The 16932-nt window shown below is 39.8% G+C and overlaps 1 protein-coding gene across 1 annotated transcript in view; it reads left to right on the top strand.

Annotated features, from left to right (window-relative positions):
* DNAH5 (dynein axonemal heavy chain 5) overlaps nt 1-16932 on the top strand; it is a 213886-nt gene that overhangs the window by 169595 nt on the left and 27359 nt on the right. The window contains exons 62-69 of the mRNA XM_041731659.1: nt 1169-1304; nt 1858-2174; nt 2746-2901; nt 3817-3999; nt 11048-11291; nt 12476-12590; nt 13079-13269; nt 16285-16406. Coding sequence (XP_041587593.1) covers nt 1169-1304; nt 1858-2174; nt 2746-2901; nt 3817-3999; nt 11048-11291; nt 12476-12590; nt 13079-13269; nt 16285-16406 — 1464 coding nt within the window. The remainder of the gene's footprint in view (nt 1-1168; nt 1305-1857; nt 2175-2745; nt 2902-3816; nt 4000-11047; nt 11292-12475; nt 12591-13078; nt 13270-16284; nt 16407-16932) is intronic.

Genomic DNA, 16932 nt, shown 5'->3' with positions numbered 1-16932 from the left:
CTCTGCCCCATGCCTGGTGCAGGGCTCAGTGGGGGTTGTTCACCCCGTGAGGCCCCGGGAGGAACAACCGCAGCGGCGGGGCCAGCTCTGCAGCCCTGGATTCAGCCCCCGCAGTAGCTCCGGGGCTCTCCGTCTGCAGGGCCTGGAGGCTCCGGGGCGGGGCCGCTGATCTGCTCAGCTCGGGGCAGGAGCGTCCTCGCTGTCCTGGGCCCTCCCGGCCTCTGCCTGTCCCGGGGGAGGCCGGATCCTGGGCTGTGTCCCGGCACCCTGTGCCCCGGGGCCTGCGCTGTTGGATTCGCGCTCCCGGAGCCCCGCAGCCCCCTCCGCGGAGCCGCCGCCCGAGCCCCTCCGAGCTGCTCCGGGTCCCGCCGAGCGCTGCAGCCCTTAGGGAGCTCGGGGCACTCTCCCGGGGCGCAGGTGCCTGTTAGTGTCCCCGGGAGCCCGAGGGCATCCCCGCCCTCCTGGGTCCTGCTCTAACTCCCTGCTGGCCCCTTTCCGCCCGGGAAGGTTGGTGCAGCTCCTGCTCCTCCGGGACGGGGCTCTCCTGTCCTGGGGACACTCGGCCCCGGCCTCAGCCCGTCTCCTCGCGGGCCCCTCCCCTTTGGAGGCCTTTTGTTTCTTTATTTCTTTTTCCCCGTCTTCCTGCCTTGATAGAAGCGCGAACTCTTCTCACTGTAGCGTTCCAGCTGGTCTCTCTTTAAATCTCAGGCCGAATTCGTAGATTTTCAGGATGATTTGAAGGTATCTAGGTAATTTGGCGGGGACAGGTGACTTGGGGACCCTGCTCTTCCCCCATCTTGCCCCTCCTGAATCCTGATTTTCAAGTAAGGGTATGTATTGTATTACTTTTTTGTGTGTATATTAGTAATATGTTTGTATTTTATTTCTATTTTTCCTTATAGGAAAGTCATAAATGCAGATTTCTATTATCTCTTAATTATTAACACCTGGGGAGAGTGTGACCTGTTGGCTCAGGACCCCACATGAAGATTTAAGAGATGGGCTTTGACACAGGCACACAGAAATTAAATCTTAGGCTTCCTGTGAGATAAATGGCTCCTAGGTCTCAGAAGGGCAGATAATATATAACGGTTTAAAATTATATTCTTCAGCTGGAGGCTGTATTTTTCTGAACAGAAGTTTTCTTTTGATTCTGGCCCTTTTTTAGACCTTGCTTGAAGATGCGGAGCGGTGCAGACGGAAGATGCAGACTGCCTCCACACTGATCGGTGGCTTGGCAGGAGAGAAAGAAAGATGGACAGAACAAAGTAAAGAGTTTGCCGCACAAACAAAAAGACTTGTAGGTGTGTAGGTGCCTTTATTAGTCAGATTGTGTGTTGACAATGTTAGGGAATTTAGCAAACTGAAACTTTTATTAGAATACAAACCAACTATCTAGTCCTTCAAATTCCTTTGTGTTTGTGTGTGTGTCAAGATATTTCAGAAGGATAAATATTGGTCTGGCATCTATGTAGCCCTTATTAGATATATTAATGACCTATCAGGTCACCTTTGAATTCTCCTCTTAGAGAATGGTTATGTTGATCAACATCACTGGAAATGGAAGCTCTGTCTTCTTAGGTTTTGTATCTCTTACGTTCAAAGTTATACTCTCACATCCGACCAGAGTCAAAATAACCTAGTGGTTGACTACTAGCAGGTATTACTTGGTGGACCATTTGGACCCTATTTAACAATGGACTGCTATTTTTTCACCAAGACACAGCAACATGTAGTTGCAGTTTGGTTTTTGGAAATTAGTTTAAAAGAGTGGTTGCCTTTAAAAAATGATTAATATTCTGCACAATTAGAAGGCTGATTATAAAGTATTTCAGTGGTGTTTGTTTTCTGTTTTAGGGGATGTATTATTGGCTACAGCTTTTCTATCTTATTCTGGTCCATTTAACCAAGAGTTTCGCAACCTGATGCTATATGACTGGCAGAAGGAAATGAAAGTCAGGGAAATCCCATTTGGAAACAATCTAAATCTCAATGAGATGTTGATTGATGCTCCTACTATTAGTGAATGGAACCTCCAAGGTCTGCCAAATGATGACCTATCCATTCAGAATGGAATTATTGTTACAAAGGCATCTCGCTATCCTTTGTTAATTGATCCACAGACTCAAGGGAAGATCTGGATTAAAAATAAAGAAAGCCAGAATGAACTGCAGGTAATTTGTGTTTGAATATATTTATGCTACTGGTCAAGTTTTATGGCCCCAGATGACCAAGAATCCAAGAATAAACAAACATTTGAAAATTATAGAGATTGTAATCTTAGAGCAGTAATAGATGAAATCCTAAATTCTAATATTAAAATCTTTTCTAAAAATTGCATTTACATTCATATGGATCTCTACTAATGCTGTCTTTTGAAGGTTTCAAATTTTCCTCTGTTAAAGCCTAAATCCCTTCTTGATGAACAGAGCAGGGTCAAGTTGTATGACAGTAAGTGTATAGCCCTTTACAAGGATACTTCATGGTTATTCCATTATTATTTATCACAAAAGTGGTGGCGGTGAGAAGATAAGTTGCACTGGGGAATAATAGTCAGCTAAGGAAAAGGATGGAAACAGTTTAAGCTTTCTGCACAATCTCACCAAGTATGGGTTTTAAATAAAGATCTCTAAAGATCTCTGTATTTGTGTCCTGTGACAGAATGCTCAGGCACCATGTAATGTTGTCATCTCTGTGCATTGCATCATGATATTGTCAACAGCAATCTTTGGATCTTGTTTCTAGATCACATCTCTAAATCACAAGTACTTCAGAAGCCACCTGGAGGACAGTCTTTCTCTTGGAAGGCCCTTACTTATTGAAGATGTTGGGGAGGAACTAGATCCAGCACTGGATAATGTTTTGGAGAGGAACTTCATTAAGACTGGGTCTACCTTTAAGGTAGGTTAAACCTATTGATAATAATGTGCAGAACCACCAGGCCAGATAAATGTCACATAGATGAGATTTTCTCACTAGGCAGCAACTGAAATTCGAGTCAGTGGCAAGAGGCATTTGTTTTTCTCTTCTCTACTTCCTGAGTTGGGATTAAAGTTTTCAAGAGCAGTCCTTTTAGAAATATCTACTTCTCGTGGGTGATGGAGTCTGACTCCATTTTGATGATTTACTGTGGACATCTTTCAAAATCCATCATGATCCTCCCCTCTTCTGTCCCAAATCTGGGCAAGCTGATAAGAAAACCTGGGTCTCTCTCTTTTGGCATTGGTGGGATATTCAAACCATGCAATCCTCTGTTCATGCCCTGTGTGGAAATCTTTATCTTAGCCCTCATCACTATAAAACCCTAAAATAGCTGCTTTTCCCTATTGTCTCAATCAATTTTTGGGACCTGGTCAGGGGCCTACTTTAATCTCACAAGAAATCTCATTATGTGAATAATAAACCTTTTCATACCCTTTTGGTGCATGTGTGATGCCATCAGTCTTGACCTCTGCACCAAATTTTGGTTGGGTAATCCATCTCACTTCTGTGGTATGATTGCACCAATTTTGGTGCTAAATTCTACATTTGTGGTATATAGTGGCATACATTGAACTTTCTCCCTCTCTTCCTTCCTACCCATCTCCCTTCCTTTCATCCTAGTGGTTTTGAAGCCATTTGAACACCTGATGACCACTTCTTTTTCAGTATACAAAGATCTCCAGTTATATAATTACTTAAAGCAATGCTTGATCCTGTGCAAAGGACACAGTAGGGTGTATATTGTTTTATTACTTTTATTTTTTTTGTTTTTTTTTTTTGTTTTTTTTGTTTGTTTTTTGTTTTATTACTTTTAACATTATTTTCATAATAAAGGTGAAAGTCAGTGATAAGGAAGTAGATGTGATGGATGGCTTCAGACTCTACATCACCACGAAGCTGCCCAATCCAGTTTACACGCCTGAAATAAGTGCTCGGACCTCTATCATTGACTTCACTGTCACCATGAAAGGTCTGGAAGATCAGTTACTGGGGAGAGTCATCCTCACAGAGAAACATGTAAGTGCAGTGTGACTACCTCCTTTTCTGCATTGTGTTGCAATTCTTTCGTTGATGAAAATAATATGATAAAAGCTGTAATAGAATTGAAGTCCCTCTTTAAACAGAAGTGTAAGATGAAGTGAGGAGTACTTTAAGCCCCTTTGAAAAGACTGAACAGCCTTGAAAAGCCAATATGGATCCCAGGTAGGGCTTCTTCTTACTCTCTGGAAAAGTACCTTGTGTGTCTTGAGAAAATTATTGCTTAACTGTTGCCTCATAATCAGAATCCATTCCAGGCTCATGGTAGATAATTCTCAGAAAAAGTATGTTCCTATGGAACATGACCCTCACACTCTTATGATATTAGAGGGGCCTCTTACCCTGAACCACATTATTATACAACATGTAATCTGTATTTTCTTTCCTCTAACGCAAGGTCTCGTGCAAGAAATGAGCTGTTGGATTTAATTTTGATGGATTTTCATTGTATATTTCCAGTTAGCAGCCTTTTCTCTTGTAATATCTCATCTTTCCACCATAGTCCTGACTTTACTCACATTGCTGAATCATCTTAGCCTGGGTGTGACAAGTGGGTCTAAGTTAATCTCTGATACTTTCTGGAAGTTAAGTAACCCATTTGAAAAGAGCCTATAGATTGAAAAAAAAAAAGTGTTCCTTTGACTTCTGGGATAATATAGTCTTTCTGACTCTGATCTCTTCTTAGGTGATTATTATATAGACTACATCAATATAAAATGTTATTGAACCAAGGATGGGTATTGGAAGCAGGAAAGACCCCAACAGTAAGAAGTTAGTATTGGAAAACATCTAATTCCCTTACACATAAGCTGAAACAAAGGGTGAGCCTCTACAGTCAGGATGAATTAAATCTTGACTGGGCTGTCAATTCTCCTTGAGAGATGTGGCTCGGAATAGTAACTTATGATGCCAGGGAAAGGCCATTCTTCTTTGAATCCATAAATTCAGAAGCTGTCCCGTGTCTTGAGATACGGGCAGTGAGGAGCCTTGTTAACACATGGGGTCTGGTCTCACGAGTGCTTGGCTGTACAGCCTGCTGGACTCTCAGGTTTGTTTGCTTTGAAAAATGAATAGAAACCTCAGAGCATAAGAATGCAGGGAAGGCAGATTTCTAATGGACTTTATACTTTTCTGTGTGCTCCAAAGCAGTCATTTTATTTATTTATTTATTTATTTATTTATTTATTTATTTATTTATTGTTTATTTATTTATTTTTAAATTTCTTTTTATTGGAGTTCAGTTTGCCAACATATAGCATATCACCCCGTGCTCATCCTGTCAAGTGCCCCCCTCAGTGCCCGTCACTCAGTCACCCCAACCCCCTGCCCACCTCCCGCTAACCCTTGTTCATTTCCCAGAGTTAGGAGTCTTTCATGTTTTGTCTCCCTTTCTGTTATTTCCCACTCATTTTCTCTCCTTTCCCCTTTATTCCCTTTCACTATTTTTTATATTCCCTAAATGCATGAGACCATATATGTTTGTCCTTCTCTGATTGACTTATTTCACTCAGCATAATACCCTCCAGTTCCATCCACGTTGAAGCAAATGGTGGGTATTTGTCATTTCTAGTGGCTGAGTAATATTCCATTGTGTACATAGACCACATCTTCTTTATCCATTCATCTTTCGATGGACACCAAGGCTCCTTCCACAGTTTGGCTATTGTGGACATTGCTGCTAAAACACTGGGGTGCAGGTGTCCCAGCATTTCATTGCATCTGTATCTTTGGGGTAAATCCCCAGCAGTGCAATTGCTGGGTCGTAGGGCAGATCTGTTTTTAACTCTTTGAGGAACCTCCACACAGTTTTCCAGAGTGGTTGTACCAGTTCACATTCCCACCAGCAGTGCAAGAGGGTTTCTCTTTCTCCGCATCCTCTCCAACATTTGTGGTTTCCTGTCTTGTTAATTTTCATCATTCTCACTGGTGTGAGGTGGTATCTCATTGTGGTTTTGATTTGTATTTCCCTGATGGCCAATGATGCAGAGCATTTTCTCATGTGCTTGTTGGCCATGTCTCTGTCTTCCTCTGTGAGATTTCTGTTCATGTCTTTTGCCCATTTCATGATTGGATTGGTTGTGTCTTTGCTGTTGAGTTTAATAAGTTCTTTATTGATCTTGGATACTAGCCCTTTATCTGATATGTAATTTGCAAATATCTTCTCCCATTCTGTAGGTTGTCTTTTAGTTTTGTTGACTGTATCCTTTGCTGTGCAGAAGCTTCTTATCTTGATGAAGTCCCAATAGTTCATTTTTGCTATTGTTTCTCTTGCCTTCATTGATGTATGTTGCAAGAAGTTGCTGTGGCCAAGTCCAAGATTGCTAGAACTCATACAGCAATTCGGCAGTGTGGTAGGATACAAAATCAATGCCCAGAAGCCAGCGGCATTTCTATACACTAATAATGAGACTGAAGAAAGAGAAATTAAGGAGTCAATCCCATTTACAATTGCACCCAAAAACATAAGATACCTAGGAATAAACCTAACCAAAGAGGTAGGGGATCTATACCCTAATAACTACAGAACACTTCTGAAAGAAATTGAGGAAGACGCAAAGAGATGAAAAAATATTCCACGCTCATGGATTGGAAGAATTAATATTGTGAAAATGTCAATGTTACCCAGGGCAGTTTACATGTTTAATGCAATCCCTATCAAAATACCATGGACTTTCTTCAGAGAGTTAGAACAAATTATTTTAAGATTTGTGTGGAATCAGAAAAGACCCCGAATAGCCAGGGGAATTTTAAAAAAGAAAACCATATATGGGGACATCACAATGCCAGATTTCAGGTTGTACTACAAAGCTGTGGTCATCAAGACTGTGTGGTACTGGCACAAAAACAGACGCATAGATCAACAGAACAGAATAGAGAATCCAGAAGTGGACCCTCAACTTTAGTCAACTAATATTCGACAAAGCAGGAAAGACTATCCACTGGAAGAAAGACAGTCTCTTCAATAAATGGTGCTGGGAAAATTGGACATCCACATGCAGAAGAATGAAACTAGACCATACACCTCTTTCACCATACACAAAGATAAACTCAAAATGGATGAAAGATCTAAATGTGAGACAAGAGTCCATCAAAGCAGTCATTTTAAATGTGTGAGCTGTTCAAGGTGATATGAAGGCCCTATTCAATTGTTAACCTGATGTTACTGTGAGTAGCTGTAGGCAGCCTGCTGTTGTCACAGAAGTTGAGGTATCAAGACTGGTTTGACAGCAAACCAGTAGATCGGTAACTATCCTTTTAAAAAAACAAATTTCCTAGGTTCACTCTTACCTTGATCCCAGAGAACAAGACAGAAACTCAAGTGAGTTATATACTATTAGGAAAAAAATACTAATAGAGGGTAGCAGATTCTACTGGCCACACAATACAAGACTTTAGGGGTCACCTTGTTCAAAATCCCAGACCAGGGTGCCACCTGGGTGGCTAAGTGGTTGAGTGTCTGCCTTTGGCTCAGGTAGTGATCCTAGGATCCTGGGATAGAGTCCTGCATCAGGCTCCCTGCAGGGGGCCTGCTTCTCTCTCTGTCTGTGTCTCTGCCTCTCTCTGTGTGTCTTTCATGAGTAAATAAATAAATAAAATCTTGAAAAAAACAAAAAACAAAATCCCAGATAAGCCAACAGGTATGTGATTTCCTTTGGAAGTGGAAGCACCCAAACTCAGTGGAACTGACAGGAGAAATAGTTTAATGAAGACCCTTAAATAGATGTCATTGTCACCAGCTCACTAGTACAGGGAAACAATAAATCTGAATTCTCTTGTTTAATCTTTCTATTTTAATTACCAATGTAAGGTACAGAAGAGAAGGAACATTTGGGAAGGAAAGCCTGGGTGATCCTTTAGAAATGAGAACTCTGAAAGGCTTTCTGTCATCTGTTCCCTCTTACTGATTTCAAAACCATGGTGACAGATGCAGTTTAATTTTACAGATAATTTTAGTTGTCTTTTGCGTCTTTGTGGAATCACTTAATTTTTGATCATTTAATTAATAAATACTATGTTCCCTAAAATTGTCCTGAATCACTATTGTACTTTCTTACTCACTTTGGTGATACTCTTCATATTATTGCAGTTCATGTAAAACATTTACATGGCAGCCTTAGTAAATTGAGTACATGGGACAAATGTTTACCTGTGTGTGTGTGGTGTATGTGTGTTGAGTTAATCCCTTTGATGGGAAAAATGCTTATAGACAAAATGATTTTGATTAATTTTGCTCCTTATTATTTCAAAAGGTACTATCTTCTTATATATTGGGGGACCTAAATCCATAGTTCAACAGAACCACATTTAAATCAGCCATACAAATGAACATACACCTAAAATTATTCCAAAATATGTTTCCATTTAAAAATCCTGAATGAAAAGCAAGTAGTGGGGGTACTTGAGTGGCTTAGTTGGTTAAGTGTCTGCCTTTGGCTCAGGTAATGGTACTGGGGTCTTGGGATTGAACCCCATGTCTGGCTCCCTGCTCAGCGGGGAGTCTGCTTCTCCCTCTCCCTCTGCCACTCCCCCTCCTCATGTCCTCTCTCTCAAGTAAATAAATAAATTCTTTAAAAAAGGATAAAAAAAGAAAAGCAAATGATAGTTGTTCTATTTTCCTTCAGGAATAACTTTTTTCCATAATTTTTTTCCATAATTCTTATATCATTGTAGTGTTTGGTCATTTACCTACTATTTATTATGCAGATTGCTTTCATAATTTCAAATTACTCTGAATTGTACTGTTTATTTTAGGGGATATTATTTTATCAACCTCAAACTTTGGGGAAAATGTGCTTCGTAGCCTCATTTTAATCCTTTAGGAATATAGGCAGTTACTTTAATTGACAAATGTATTAGTGTTAACAATGATATTAAATTGACCAAAACTATCTCAGTGATGTTCAAGCATTTTTTTTTTTTTTTTGATGTTCAGGCTTTTACTTGCCATTTTAAAAATCAGGACTTGGTTAATTTGCCCCTTTGTCTACATTGTGTTAACTGTTTATTTTGTGAATAATGGTTTTCATAAGCACCATGGGGGCATGATTTTAGTACTGATTCTATAGTTCTCAAGTGGATATGGGGTTGGAAATGTAGGTTGTAATAAGTCTTGCAAACTATGTTGAGAATTTCAGACCTTTCAAAACAACTGAGAGAGATCCCTGAATGCCTAAGAGCAGAAAAGGGGGTGATGGCAGCGGGGAGACCACTTATGGTTAGAATAGTCCATGAAGAATAACTAAAGCCTAAATCAGGGCAGTAGCTATAGGTTTGGAAGATATGGATGGAGGAAAAACTTTTGTGCTGGAAGAATCCATAAGACTGGGTGCAGTTTTTGGATTTGACGGCCACAGGATCGTCCCCTCAGGCATGAAAGCATGCATCCTTAGCCTAAGTGCAAGATTAGAAAGTTCTCCTCTTTTATCCCTTTGCAGCCACTTTATTACACTTTTGTAATGATATGTGAAATTCTAAAGTATGATTTATTTTCTGCCAACCTATAATTTTATTTTTCAAACTGCTTATTTTCCAAATAAGCAATGCAGTGCTTCTGAAAAATCCATGCTTGGAATGAATCAAGGGAGGGGACAAGAGGGGACAGGCATGTTTTGAACAGCTATAATGATTCACTTACTGTTGTAGCTGCTTTACTAGTTATGTCCTGACAATCACTCTCCAAGCTGTTTTTATATCCACCTCACAGGTAAGGAAACTGAGGCTCATAGAATCATATATAACATATTCCTGTGATTTTGTGCTCAAGTCAGCTGCATTTAACCCTAGTTTCCCCATATTGTGTTTATACCAAAGTGTGTATCATTCATTAATGCAGCTATGCATAGGTACCTTGTCAGTGGACACTAGATTTAAAAAGCTTTTCAAGCAAACTCATGAATGCATATCTTTCTTTCCAAATATTTAAATACTGTCTAACTCACTATCCTTTCCAGTTTTGATTCTTTTGCTAGCTTCAAAATTAGAGCTGCTCATGAAATGATTTGACTTTCACATAACAGTTTGAGTTGGGGGATCCCTGGGTGGCGCAGCGGTTTGGCGCCTGCCTTTGGCCCAGAGCGTGATCCTGGAGACCCGGGATCGAATCCCACGTCGGGCTCCCGGTACATGGAGCCTGCTTCTCCCTCTGCCTGTGTCTCTGCCTCTCTCTATCTCTCTGTGACTATCATAAATAAATAAAAATTTAAAAAAATATTAAAAAAAAAAAACAGTTTGATTTGGAGCCAGAAGCATTGCCTCTGTGGTCTTAGCCTCTGGGTTTCGGGCTGCCTTTGGCTTGTTCTGGGTCATGGCCATTCTTCCTTCCCCACCCTCACCAATCCCATCTTTTTCCCCTTCTGTACCATGGACTCTCCCTCTCCAAACTACTATGAGGAAGAAGTAGCCAGTAAGGATAATAATCTTCCAAAACCATTCTTTCCCCAGCTATCTATAAAGATCCTTCAGGAAAGACCTAGAACTTCACTTCTCATGGAGAGAACGGCACCTTTCAGGCCAAGAAGAGTTTCTAATTTAAATGTACCTGCCACAGCTGTGCAGGCTGTTTGCCTAACTTTTCGAACACTTGCTTTTCAGAGAATTAGATACTATTTCAACTAGCAAGTTGAAAATAATCACATTCAAACAAGAACAGAGGTCTTATAAACAAGAAACTAAACAAAAAATGCGTTTAATCTGAAAGATCTATATGTATCTTCAAAAGTATTTTACTATCCTTTCAAATATATTTCTCCTTCAAAACAAGCTTAAATATATCACAAAAGTCACCTAAAATGATTTAACTTTAAGAAAGAAATAGATGCTGGAGGGGATATTGGTAGTGTTTTTAGCAAAATTCATGTTCTTCTTCCATCCATTAATTCTCCTCTTCTTATTTTGATGTATTTCCTGCCACCAAGTATGATAACTATAATGCAGGAGCTTGAGAGCAGCCCTATAGGTTAGCTTTTTAAGGAATGGCCAAACAATAGTAGTTAATTAAGGAAGAAAATATATTTATGCAAATTAACAGGAATTGGAGAAAGAGAGAACTCATCTCATGGAAGATGTAACTGCAAACAAAAGAAGGATGAAAGAGCTGGAAGATAATTTGCTTTACAGGCTGACGAGTACCCAGGGGTCCCTGGTGGAAGATGAGAGTCTCATTGTTGTGCTGAGTAACACAAAAAAGACTGCAGAAGAGGTGACACAGAAGCTGGAAATTTCAGCTGAGACAGAAATTCAAATTAACTCAGCCCGGGAGGAATACAGACCTGGTGAGTTTGGTAATGAAAGATAAATGTCACAGGAAAATGAAGTGAGAAAAAACCCCTGAAAATCAGAGAAATTGAAAGAAGGAAGGATGTTAATGCAAATGGTTGTACAAAGTGGGATGGCCATTCACATTTTGTGGCATTGCTTTGAGATGAGGAAATTTTATAAGGGTGTAAGTGTCCTGGGTGCTTATAATTCATGTGAGTTGTAATTTCTTTAATGTTCCTATGAACTTATTTTTAAATTAGAAAGCAGGGAGAATTTTTAAAGAACTTCTGAATGCCACTTTGAAATCTGAGGAATTAACTGTGTTTGTGGGCTGTTCACTAGTTCTTTATCATTTGGTAACAGTAAGCCAGTTGTCCGTTGGCAATCTGTATTAGGAAGGTAGTTCTTTGGTCTCATGGGAGTCCTTTAGTCATACTCACCAATTTGCAAATCAGTGTTGTTCATTGGTTACAAGAGGGACCTGCTGAAAGAATTCAGTTTCCTTTAGAAATGTATCATTCTTTCTGGAAAAATAATCAAAACAGTATGGTTTGCTGGTAGAGAGTCAGGAACATCATCTTTGCCATGCCTTATTTTGCAAACCTGAGGCCGAGCTTAGTTGAAGCTTCTTCATGGAGCTTAAGAATGAGTCCCATAGGGACATCTGGGTGGCTCAGTCAGTTAAGCATCTGCCTTTGGCTCAGGTCATGATTCCAGGGTCCTGGGATTGAGCCCAACATGCAGCTCCCTGCTTGGTGGGGAGCCTGCTTCTCCCTTTGCTTCCCCCCTCTCCTCTTGCTCTTTCTCTCTCTCTCAAGTAAATAAATAAAATCTTTAAAAAAGAAGAGAATGAGGTCCTTAAAATGCCCACACAATTTGCTAGGTGTAGCTTCTTCTATCCCATTAATTACCTTCCTATCTATGAAAAAATATAGTAAAAAAGTATTTATAAGGATACTGGAAGTTCTCAAATGGAGAATATCACGTGATAAACACAAATAGCAGACTGCTTGTACAAAGCTTATAAATAAGAATTAAGTATATATAATGAGCCTTGTTCTAGACTCCCGGGGCTGGTAGATGGTCATTGGTAAATCAAAAATAAAACTTGTTTTCATTTAGAGTATAGGCAGATCTGTGCATGGGTCATTTATTTTCCACCCTCGTAGCACATGCAGCCTTGCTCTTCCTCTTTCAGTGGCAACACGGGGCAGCATACTCTACTTCCTCATCACCGAGATGCGCTTGGTTAACGAAATGTATCAGACTTCGCTCCGCCAGTTTCTTGGCTTGTTTGACCTTTCCTTAGCCAGGTATGTCTGTGCTCAGGAAGCCAAGTTGAACTTTATATATGTGGGCTAGAATAATAACATTATATTTATAACTTCTTTTCTTTTTTCTACTGGGTCTTTTTTTTTTTTTAATCTAAGTTTAGTGTAATTACCAGTGTGTTAACAAATCATTCTGATATGTCATTTTATGCTCAGAAACAGCTCTACCAACTATTCATCCATTGATTGATTCCTTTGGTTTCATGTATTTCTGTTAAACAAGAAAATTCCCAAGACATTGTTGTGAGTGATAATACCCTGCGGGTAAAATTGATTTAGACAACATTGAGGATTTTGTTATGTTATTTTATGTTGAGACGATGCTTGTTATTTTAGATTTAGGATGCTTATTCTTATGTGTAAGAAAGAACTGACCCCTCCAAAGTTACCTGTTCTGCTTTAAAGACAATTTTTATGGACAATGGAAAAAGGTAGTGAGATAAGCCTAATTTAAATGTTCTCTCCTCCAGATCTGTCAAGAGCCCAATTACAAGCAAGAGGATTGCTAATATCATTGAGCATATGACTTATGAGGTTTATAAGTACACAGCCCGAGGGTTGTATGAGGAGCACAAATTCCTGTTCACCTTGCTACTTACCCTGAAGATCGACATCCAGAGGAACCAAGTCAAGCATGAAGAGTTTCTCACTCTCATTAAAGGTCAATATACCAATGGAAAGTGTGGTACACAGGTCCAGCTGTAGGAATTACTTGAAGGTCCTAGGCAGTATTTTTTCTCTGGCTGTAACAGTTTCCTTGCATTTCATTGAAGATTGCAGACATGTGAAATATTTTATTTGTTCATTTATTGCATGAATATTTATTGAGAGCATACTGTGTGCCAAGCCCAGAGCAGGCACTTGTGGCATATAATAAAACAATAAATAAATTACTTAGTACTTGAGAAGCTAGTGGGTACCCTGGAAAAACAGAGTGGGGTAAGGTGGATGGGGAGTTATAGGGTGTGCAGAGTCAGTAGGAGCAGTTAAAACTTTAAAGGGAATATCTAATGGGATATCTAATGAAGGGGGCCTCCCAGAGAGTTGGACAGGTGAACAAAGGCCTGGAGGGGCTGGGACACTGGCCCTGGGCACACATGGGCAGAGGGGGGCTGTCAAAGGAAGAGGAGATGGTATCTAGTAGGATGCAGGCTGGAGCCATGGGCGGGTGATTGTGCAGCTCAGCTCAGCCTGTGGATATTTATTCTATTTATTCCGTATCTATTGAAGCATTGCTCATGGGCAGGGCCCTTGTGCCACTGCACAGTACAGCCCAGAGAAGGCTAGGAAACAATTTTGCTGTCACATTCTTGAATGTCTGGACAAAAAAATATTTAATTGTGAAAATGATGCTGAGGTCTAAATGGCTTTATCTATCATACGTTTCTTTTCTTTTTTTTTTTTTTTAAGATTTTATTTATTTATTCATGAGAGACACATACAGAGAGAGGCAGAGACACAGGCAGAGGGAAAAGCAGGCTCCATGCAGGGAGCCTGATATGGGACTCGATCCCGGGACCCCAGGATCACGCCCTGGGCTGAAGACTGACACTCAACCGCTAAGCCACCCAGGGATTCCCTGGACTGGTTTTTGTGGGCTTTTGGCATTCAACAGTTTTATAATGCTGCTTTATGAAACACAGTGTCAGAGGAAGCTTTGCAAGGCAGTTATGTTGTAAGATTGCTCATTGCTGGTGATGTTGCTGAGAGCTACCCAGTGGGTGAGCTCCTTCTGCAAGGACTTTAAAATCACTTGTTTTTTTGTGTCTGGATACCGTCCTTTTAATTTGCTCATCGTTAAGATGGAATGGGATGAGCCCAGATGACTTTCTAAATCTGCTTAAGCTATACCAGTTTAAAATTGTGTTATCACTTGTATAGATTTTTCATTGTAAGAGAATATCATTTTTATGGTAAAAATTCAAACTTACTTTTTCCCAAAGTAAGGCTTTAGAGAATGAAGGGAATAACATAACTCTCAATCACCTCAAGAATTTATTTTGAATTTACCTATTCCAACTGTTCATTCATCAGAAGTACATTTAATCTGGTGCCATACTATCCAAGAATATGTCTGCCCCCAGCCCATTACAATCATTCTCTGTGGGCCATCGTACACTTTGGAGGCAGGCAAGATATTCATAACACATTTACCCTCTACTAAATGATAAATAATGCTTTGGTTGTAAGGAACACCCCTTCCTTCCCATAAATAGCTTCTCCCTAACTCTCTGGTGATTATCTTATTCTTTTGAGTTTGTTGGAAAATGGACAGGTTCCATGGAAATTGGTCTGACAGTTTTCAACACAATACCATTGTCCTTAGGTCTTTAGCTTTTCCCTGCCATTAAAGGAATCTGTTTTGATTTGGGGACTTAATAATCTTTTCGAGATTGCTTCAAGGCCATACTTGCCTTGTTGGAAATATACTAAGATGGATTTGGCAAAAGAGTAATTTAGTGAGGTCCATGGTGCCTAGTTAAAGTAGGGATTGGTTCAATAATTATCTTGAGTATTATTATTTGTTCATGACCTGCTCTGTTCAAAAAAGGATTTTAAAGTTAGCCAAATGAATTGGTTACATCCTTTTAAGAATTATGCTTAGAGCATATTTTCCCTGAAATATTTTAATAGATGGTATTTATTAAACAGTATATTTCATCCTATAAAGACTTTCTAACTCTTTTTTTGACTTAAATTATGATTGTTTACGCATTAAGTTTTTCAGAGGTGGGCAACAATAACATGTTAAGGTGTCATTTATTTCATGGTGCCTTGAGAGTTATGTGAGTTATACAAGCTTGAGGTAAATCAGCACCAGCAAGGTAAGAGTCATGACCCAATGGAAATGTTTGCTGTGGTTAGATTGACAAAAAAATAAGTGATACAGTACAAAATCCTTGGGTGTGCTCAAAATGGTTATAAATAATACACTGTTTATAGAAGAGAACCCTTTAAACACGTGTAATGCTGCTGACGTTTCTAGATAAATTCTCTCCTAAAAAGAGCTTGTGCCAACATTGAGCAGTTCTTAATATTGACAGTAGCTGCTCATTTAGTGACCCTTTGCTATGGTCTTGATCTTATTTTGTGTGTTTTATGTATTTTTGTCATTTTATCATCATCACAATACCTAGGCTTCACTATGCCCAGTGTACATATTTGGAAACAGAGACCCAGACAGATGAACTGCATTGTACAAGACCTTGGCCACATAGAGCTAGAACGGAATCCAGCATTCCCTTGGCCCACACCTATGTTTTCTGATTCTTAAATGTGCTTTTCTAAAATCCTCTGTTCCTTTATTCAGTTTTAAAGCTTGTTCATTACTGTAACATGTTTCTGGGCCTAAACAATGATAAGTTGGTGGGATGCCTGGGTGGTTCAGTCAGTTAAGCATCTGCCTTTGGCTCTGGTCATGATCTTAGGATCCTGGGGATCCTTGTTCAGCCAGGAATCTGCTTGTCCCTCTGCCCCTCCCCCTGCCTGTGCGCTATGTTCTCTCTCTCTCTTTTCTCTCTCTCTCTCTCTCTTTCTCAGAATAATAAATAAAATCTTTAAAAGAATGTCAAAGTAGTAAAATAATTAGAAGTGTGAGAAATAGTTTTTATATATAAATGGGTTGTTTTTGAATTAAAGAAAAATCTAGTAACTTTTTATATGTTTAATTTTAAAGGAGGTGCCTCCTTGGACCTTAAAGCTTGTCCTCCTAAACCATCTAAATGGATCCTGGACATGACGTGGCTCAATTTGGTAGAACTCAGCAAACTTAAACAGTTTTCAGATGTCCTTGATCAGGTAACTTGTGCTTTGAATAAGCTGATGACAGTGTCACAGGGAACAGTTTCCTGATTTATCACCAGCTACAATATTTGTAGGAGAAAAAGAGTACTTAACGTTGTCACTCTTGCCATAGTATTACCTCTGCTTGGCTTTCTTCCCGCTCACTCACCCTCTGATAAAGCCTGCTCCACCCACATTTAACTAGTGCTACTCTGTGCCATGTGTTAGTATCACCAATTGGAGATCCCCAAGTGGGAATACTGATAGATTTAATGAAATCACTAGACATATTTAAGATGTTTTGCCTTCTTTCTGGAGATTAAATGAAAAGAAATATGAACAGCCAGCCTCTAAATGCTAGATACCCTTTCCTTGCCACTTGTTCTCATTTTCCTCCTCTCTTGTCCACCTTAGCCAGGTGGCTGGCATAAGTTGAATGCCAATACTTGGCCCCTTATCTATACAAGTTATTGTCCTGACATAACCAGCTAGTTCTTGATGAATTTTGTATGTGCTGGGTTAATGGAAATTGGATCTGGAG

The sequence above is a fragment of the Vulpes lagopus genome, chromosome 17 (assembly GCF_018345385.1).
Source record: "Vulpes lagopus strain Blue_001 chromosome 17, ASM1834538v1, whole genome shotgun sequence".
Taxonomy (NCBI): domain Eukaryota; kingdom Metazoa; phylum Chordata; class Mammalia; order Carnivora; family Canidae; genus Vulpes; species Vulpes lagopus.
The sequence above is the reverse complement of the archived record's forward strand: the minus strand, read 5'-3'. Positions and strand labels throughout refer to the sequence as shown.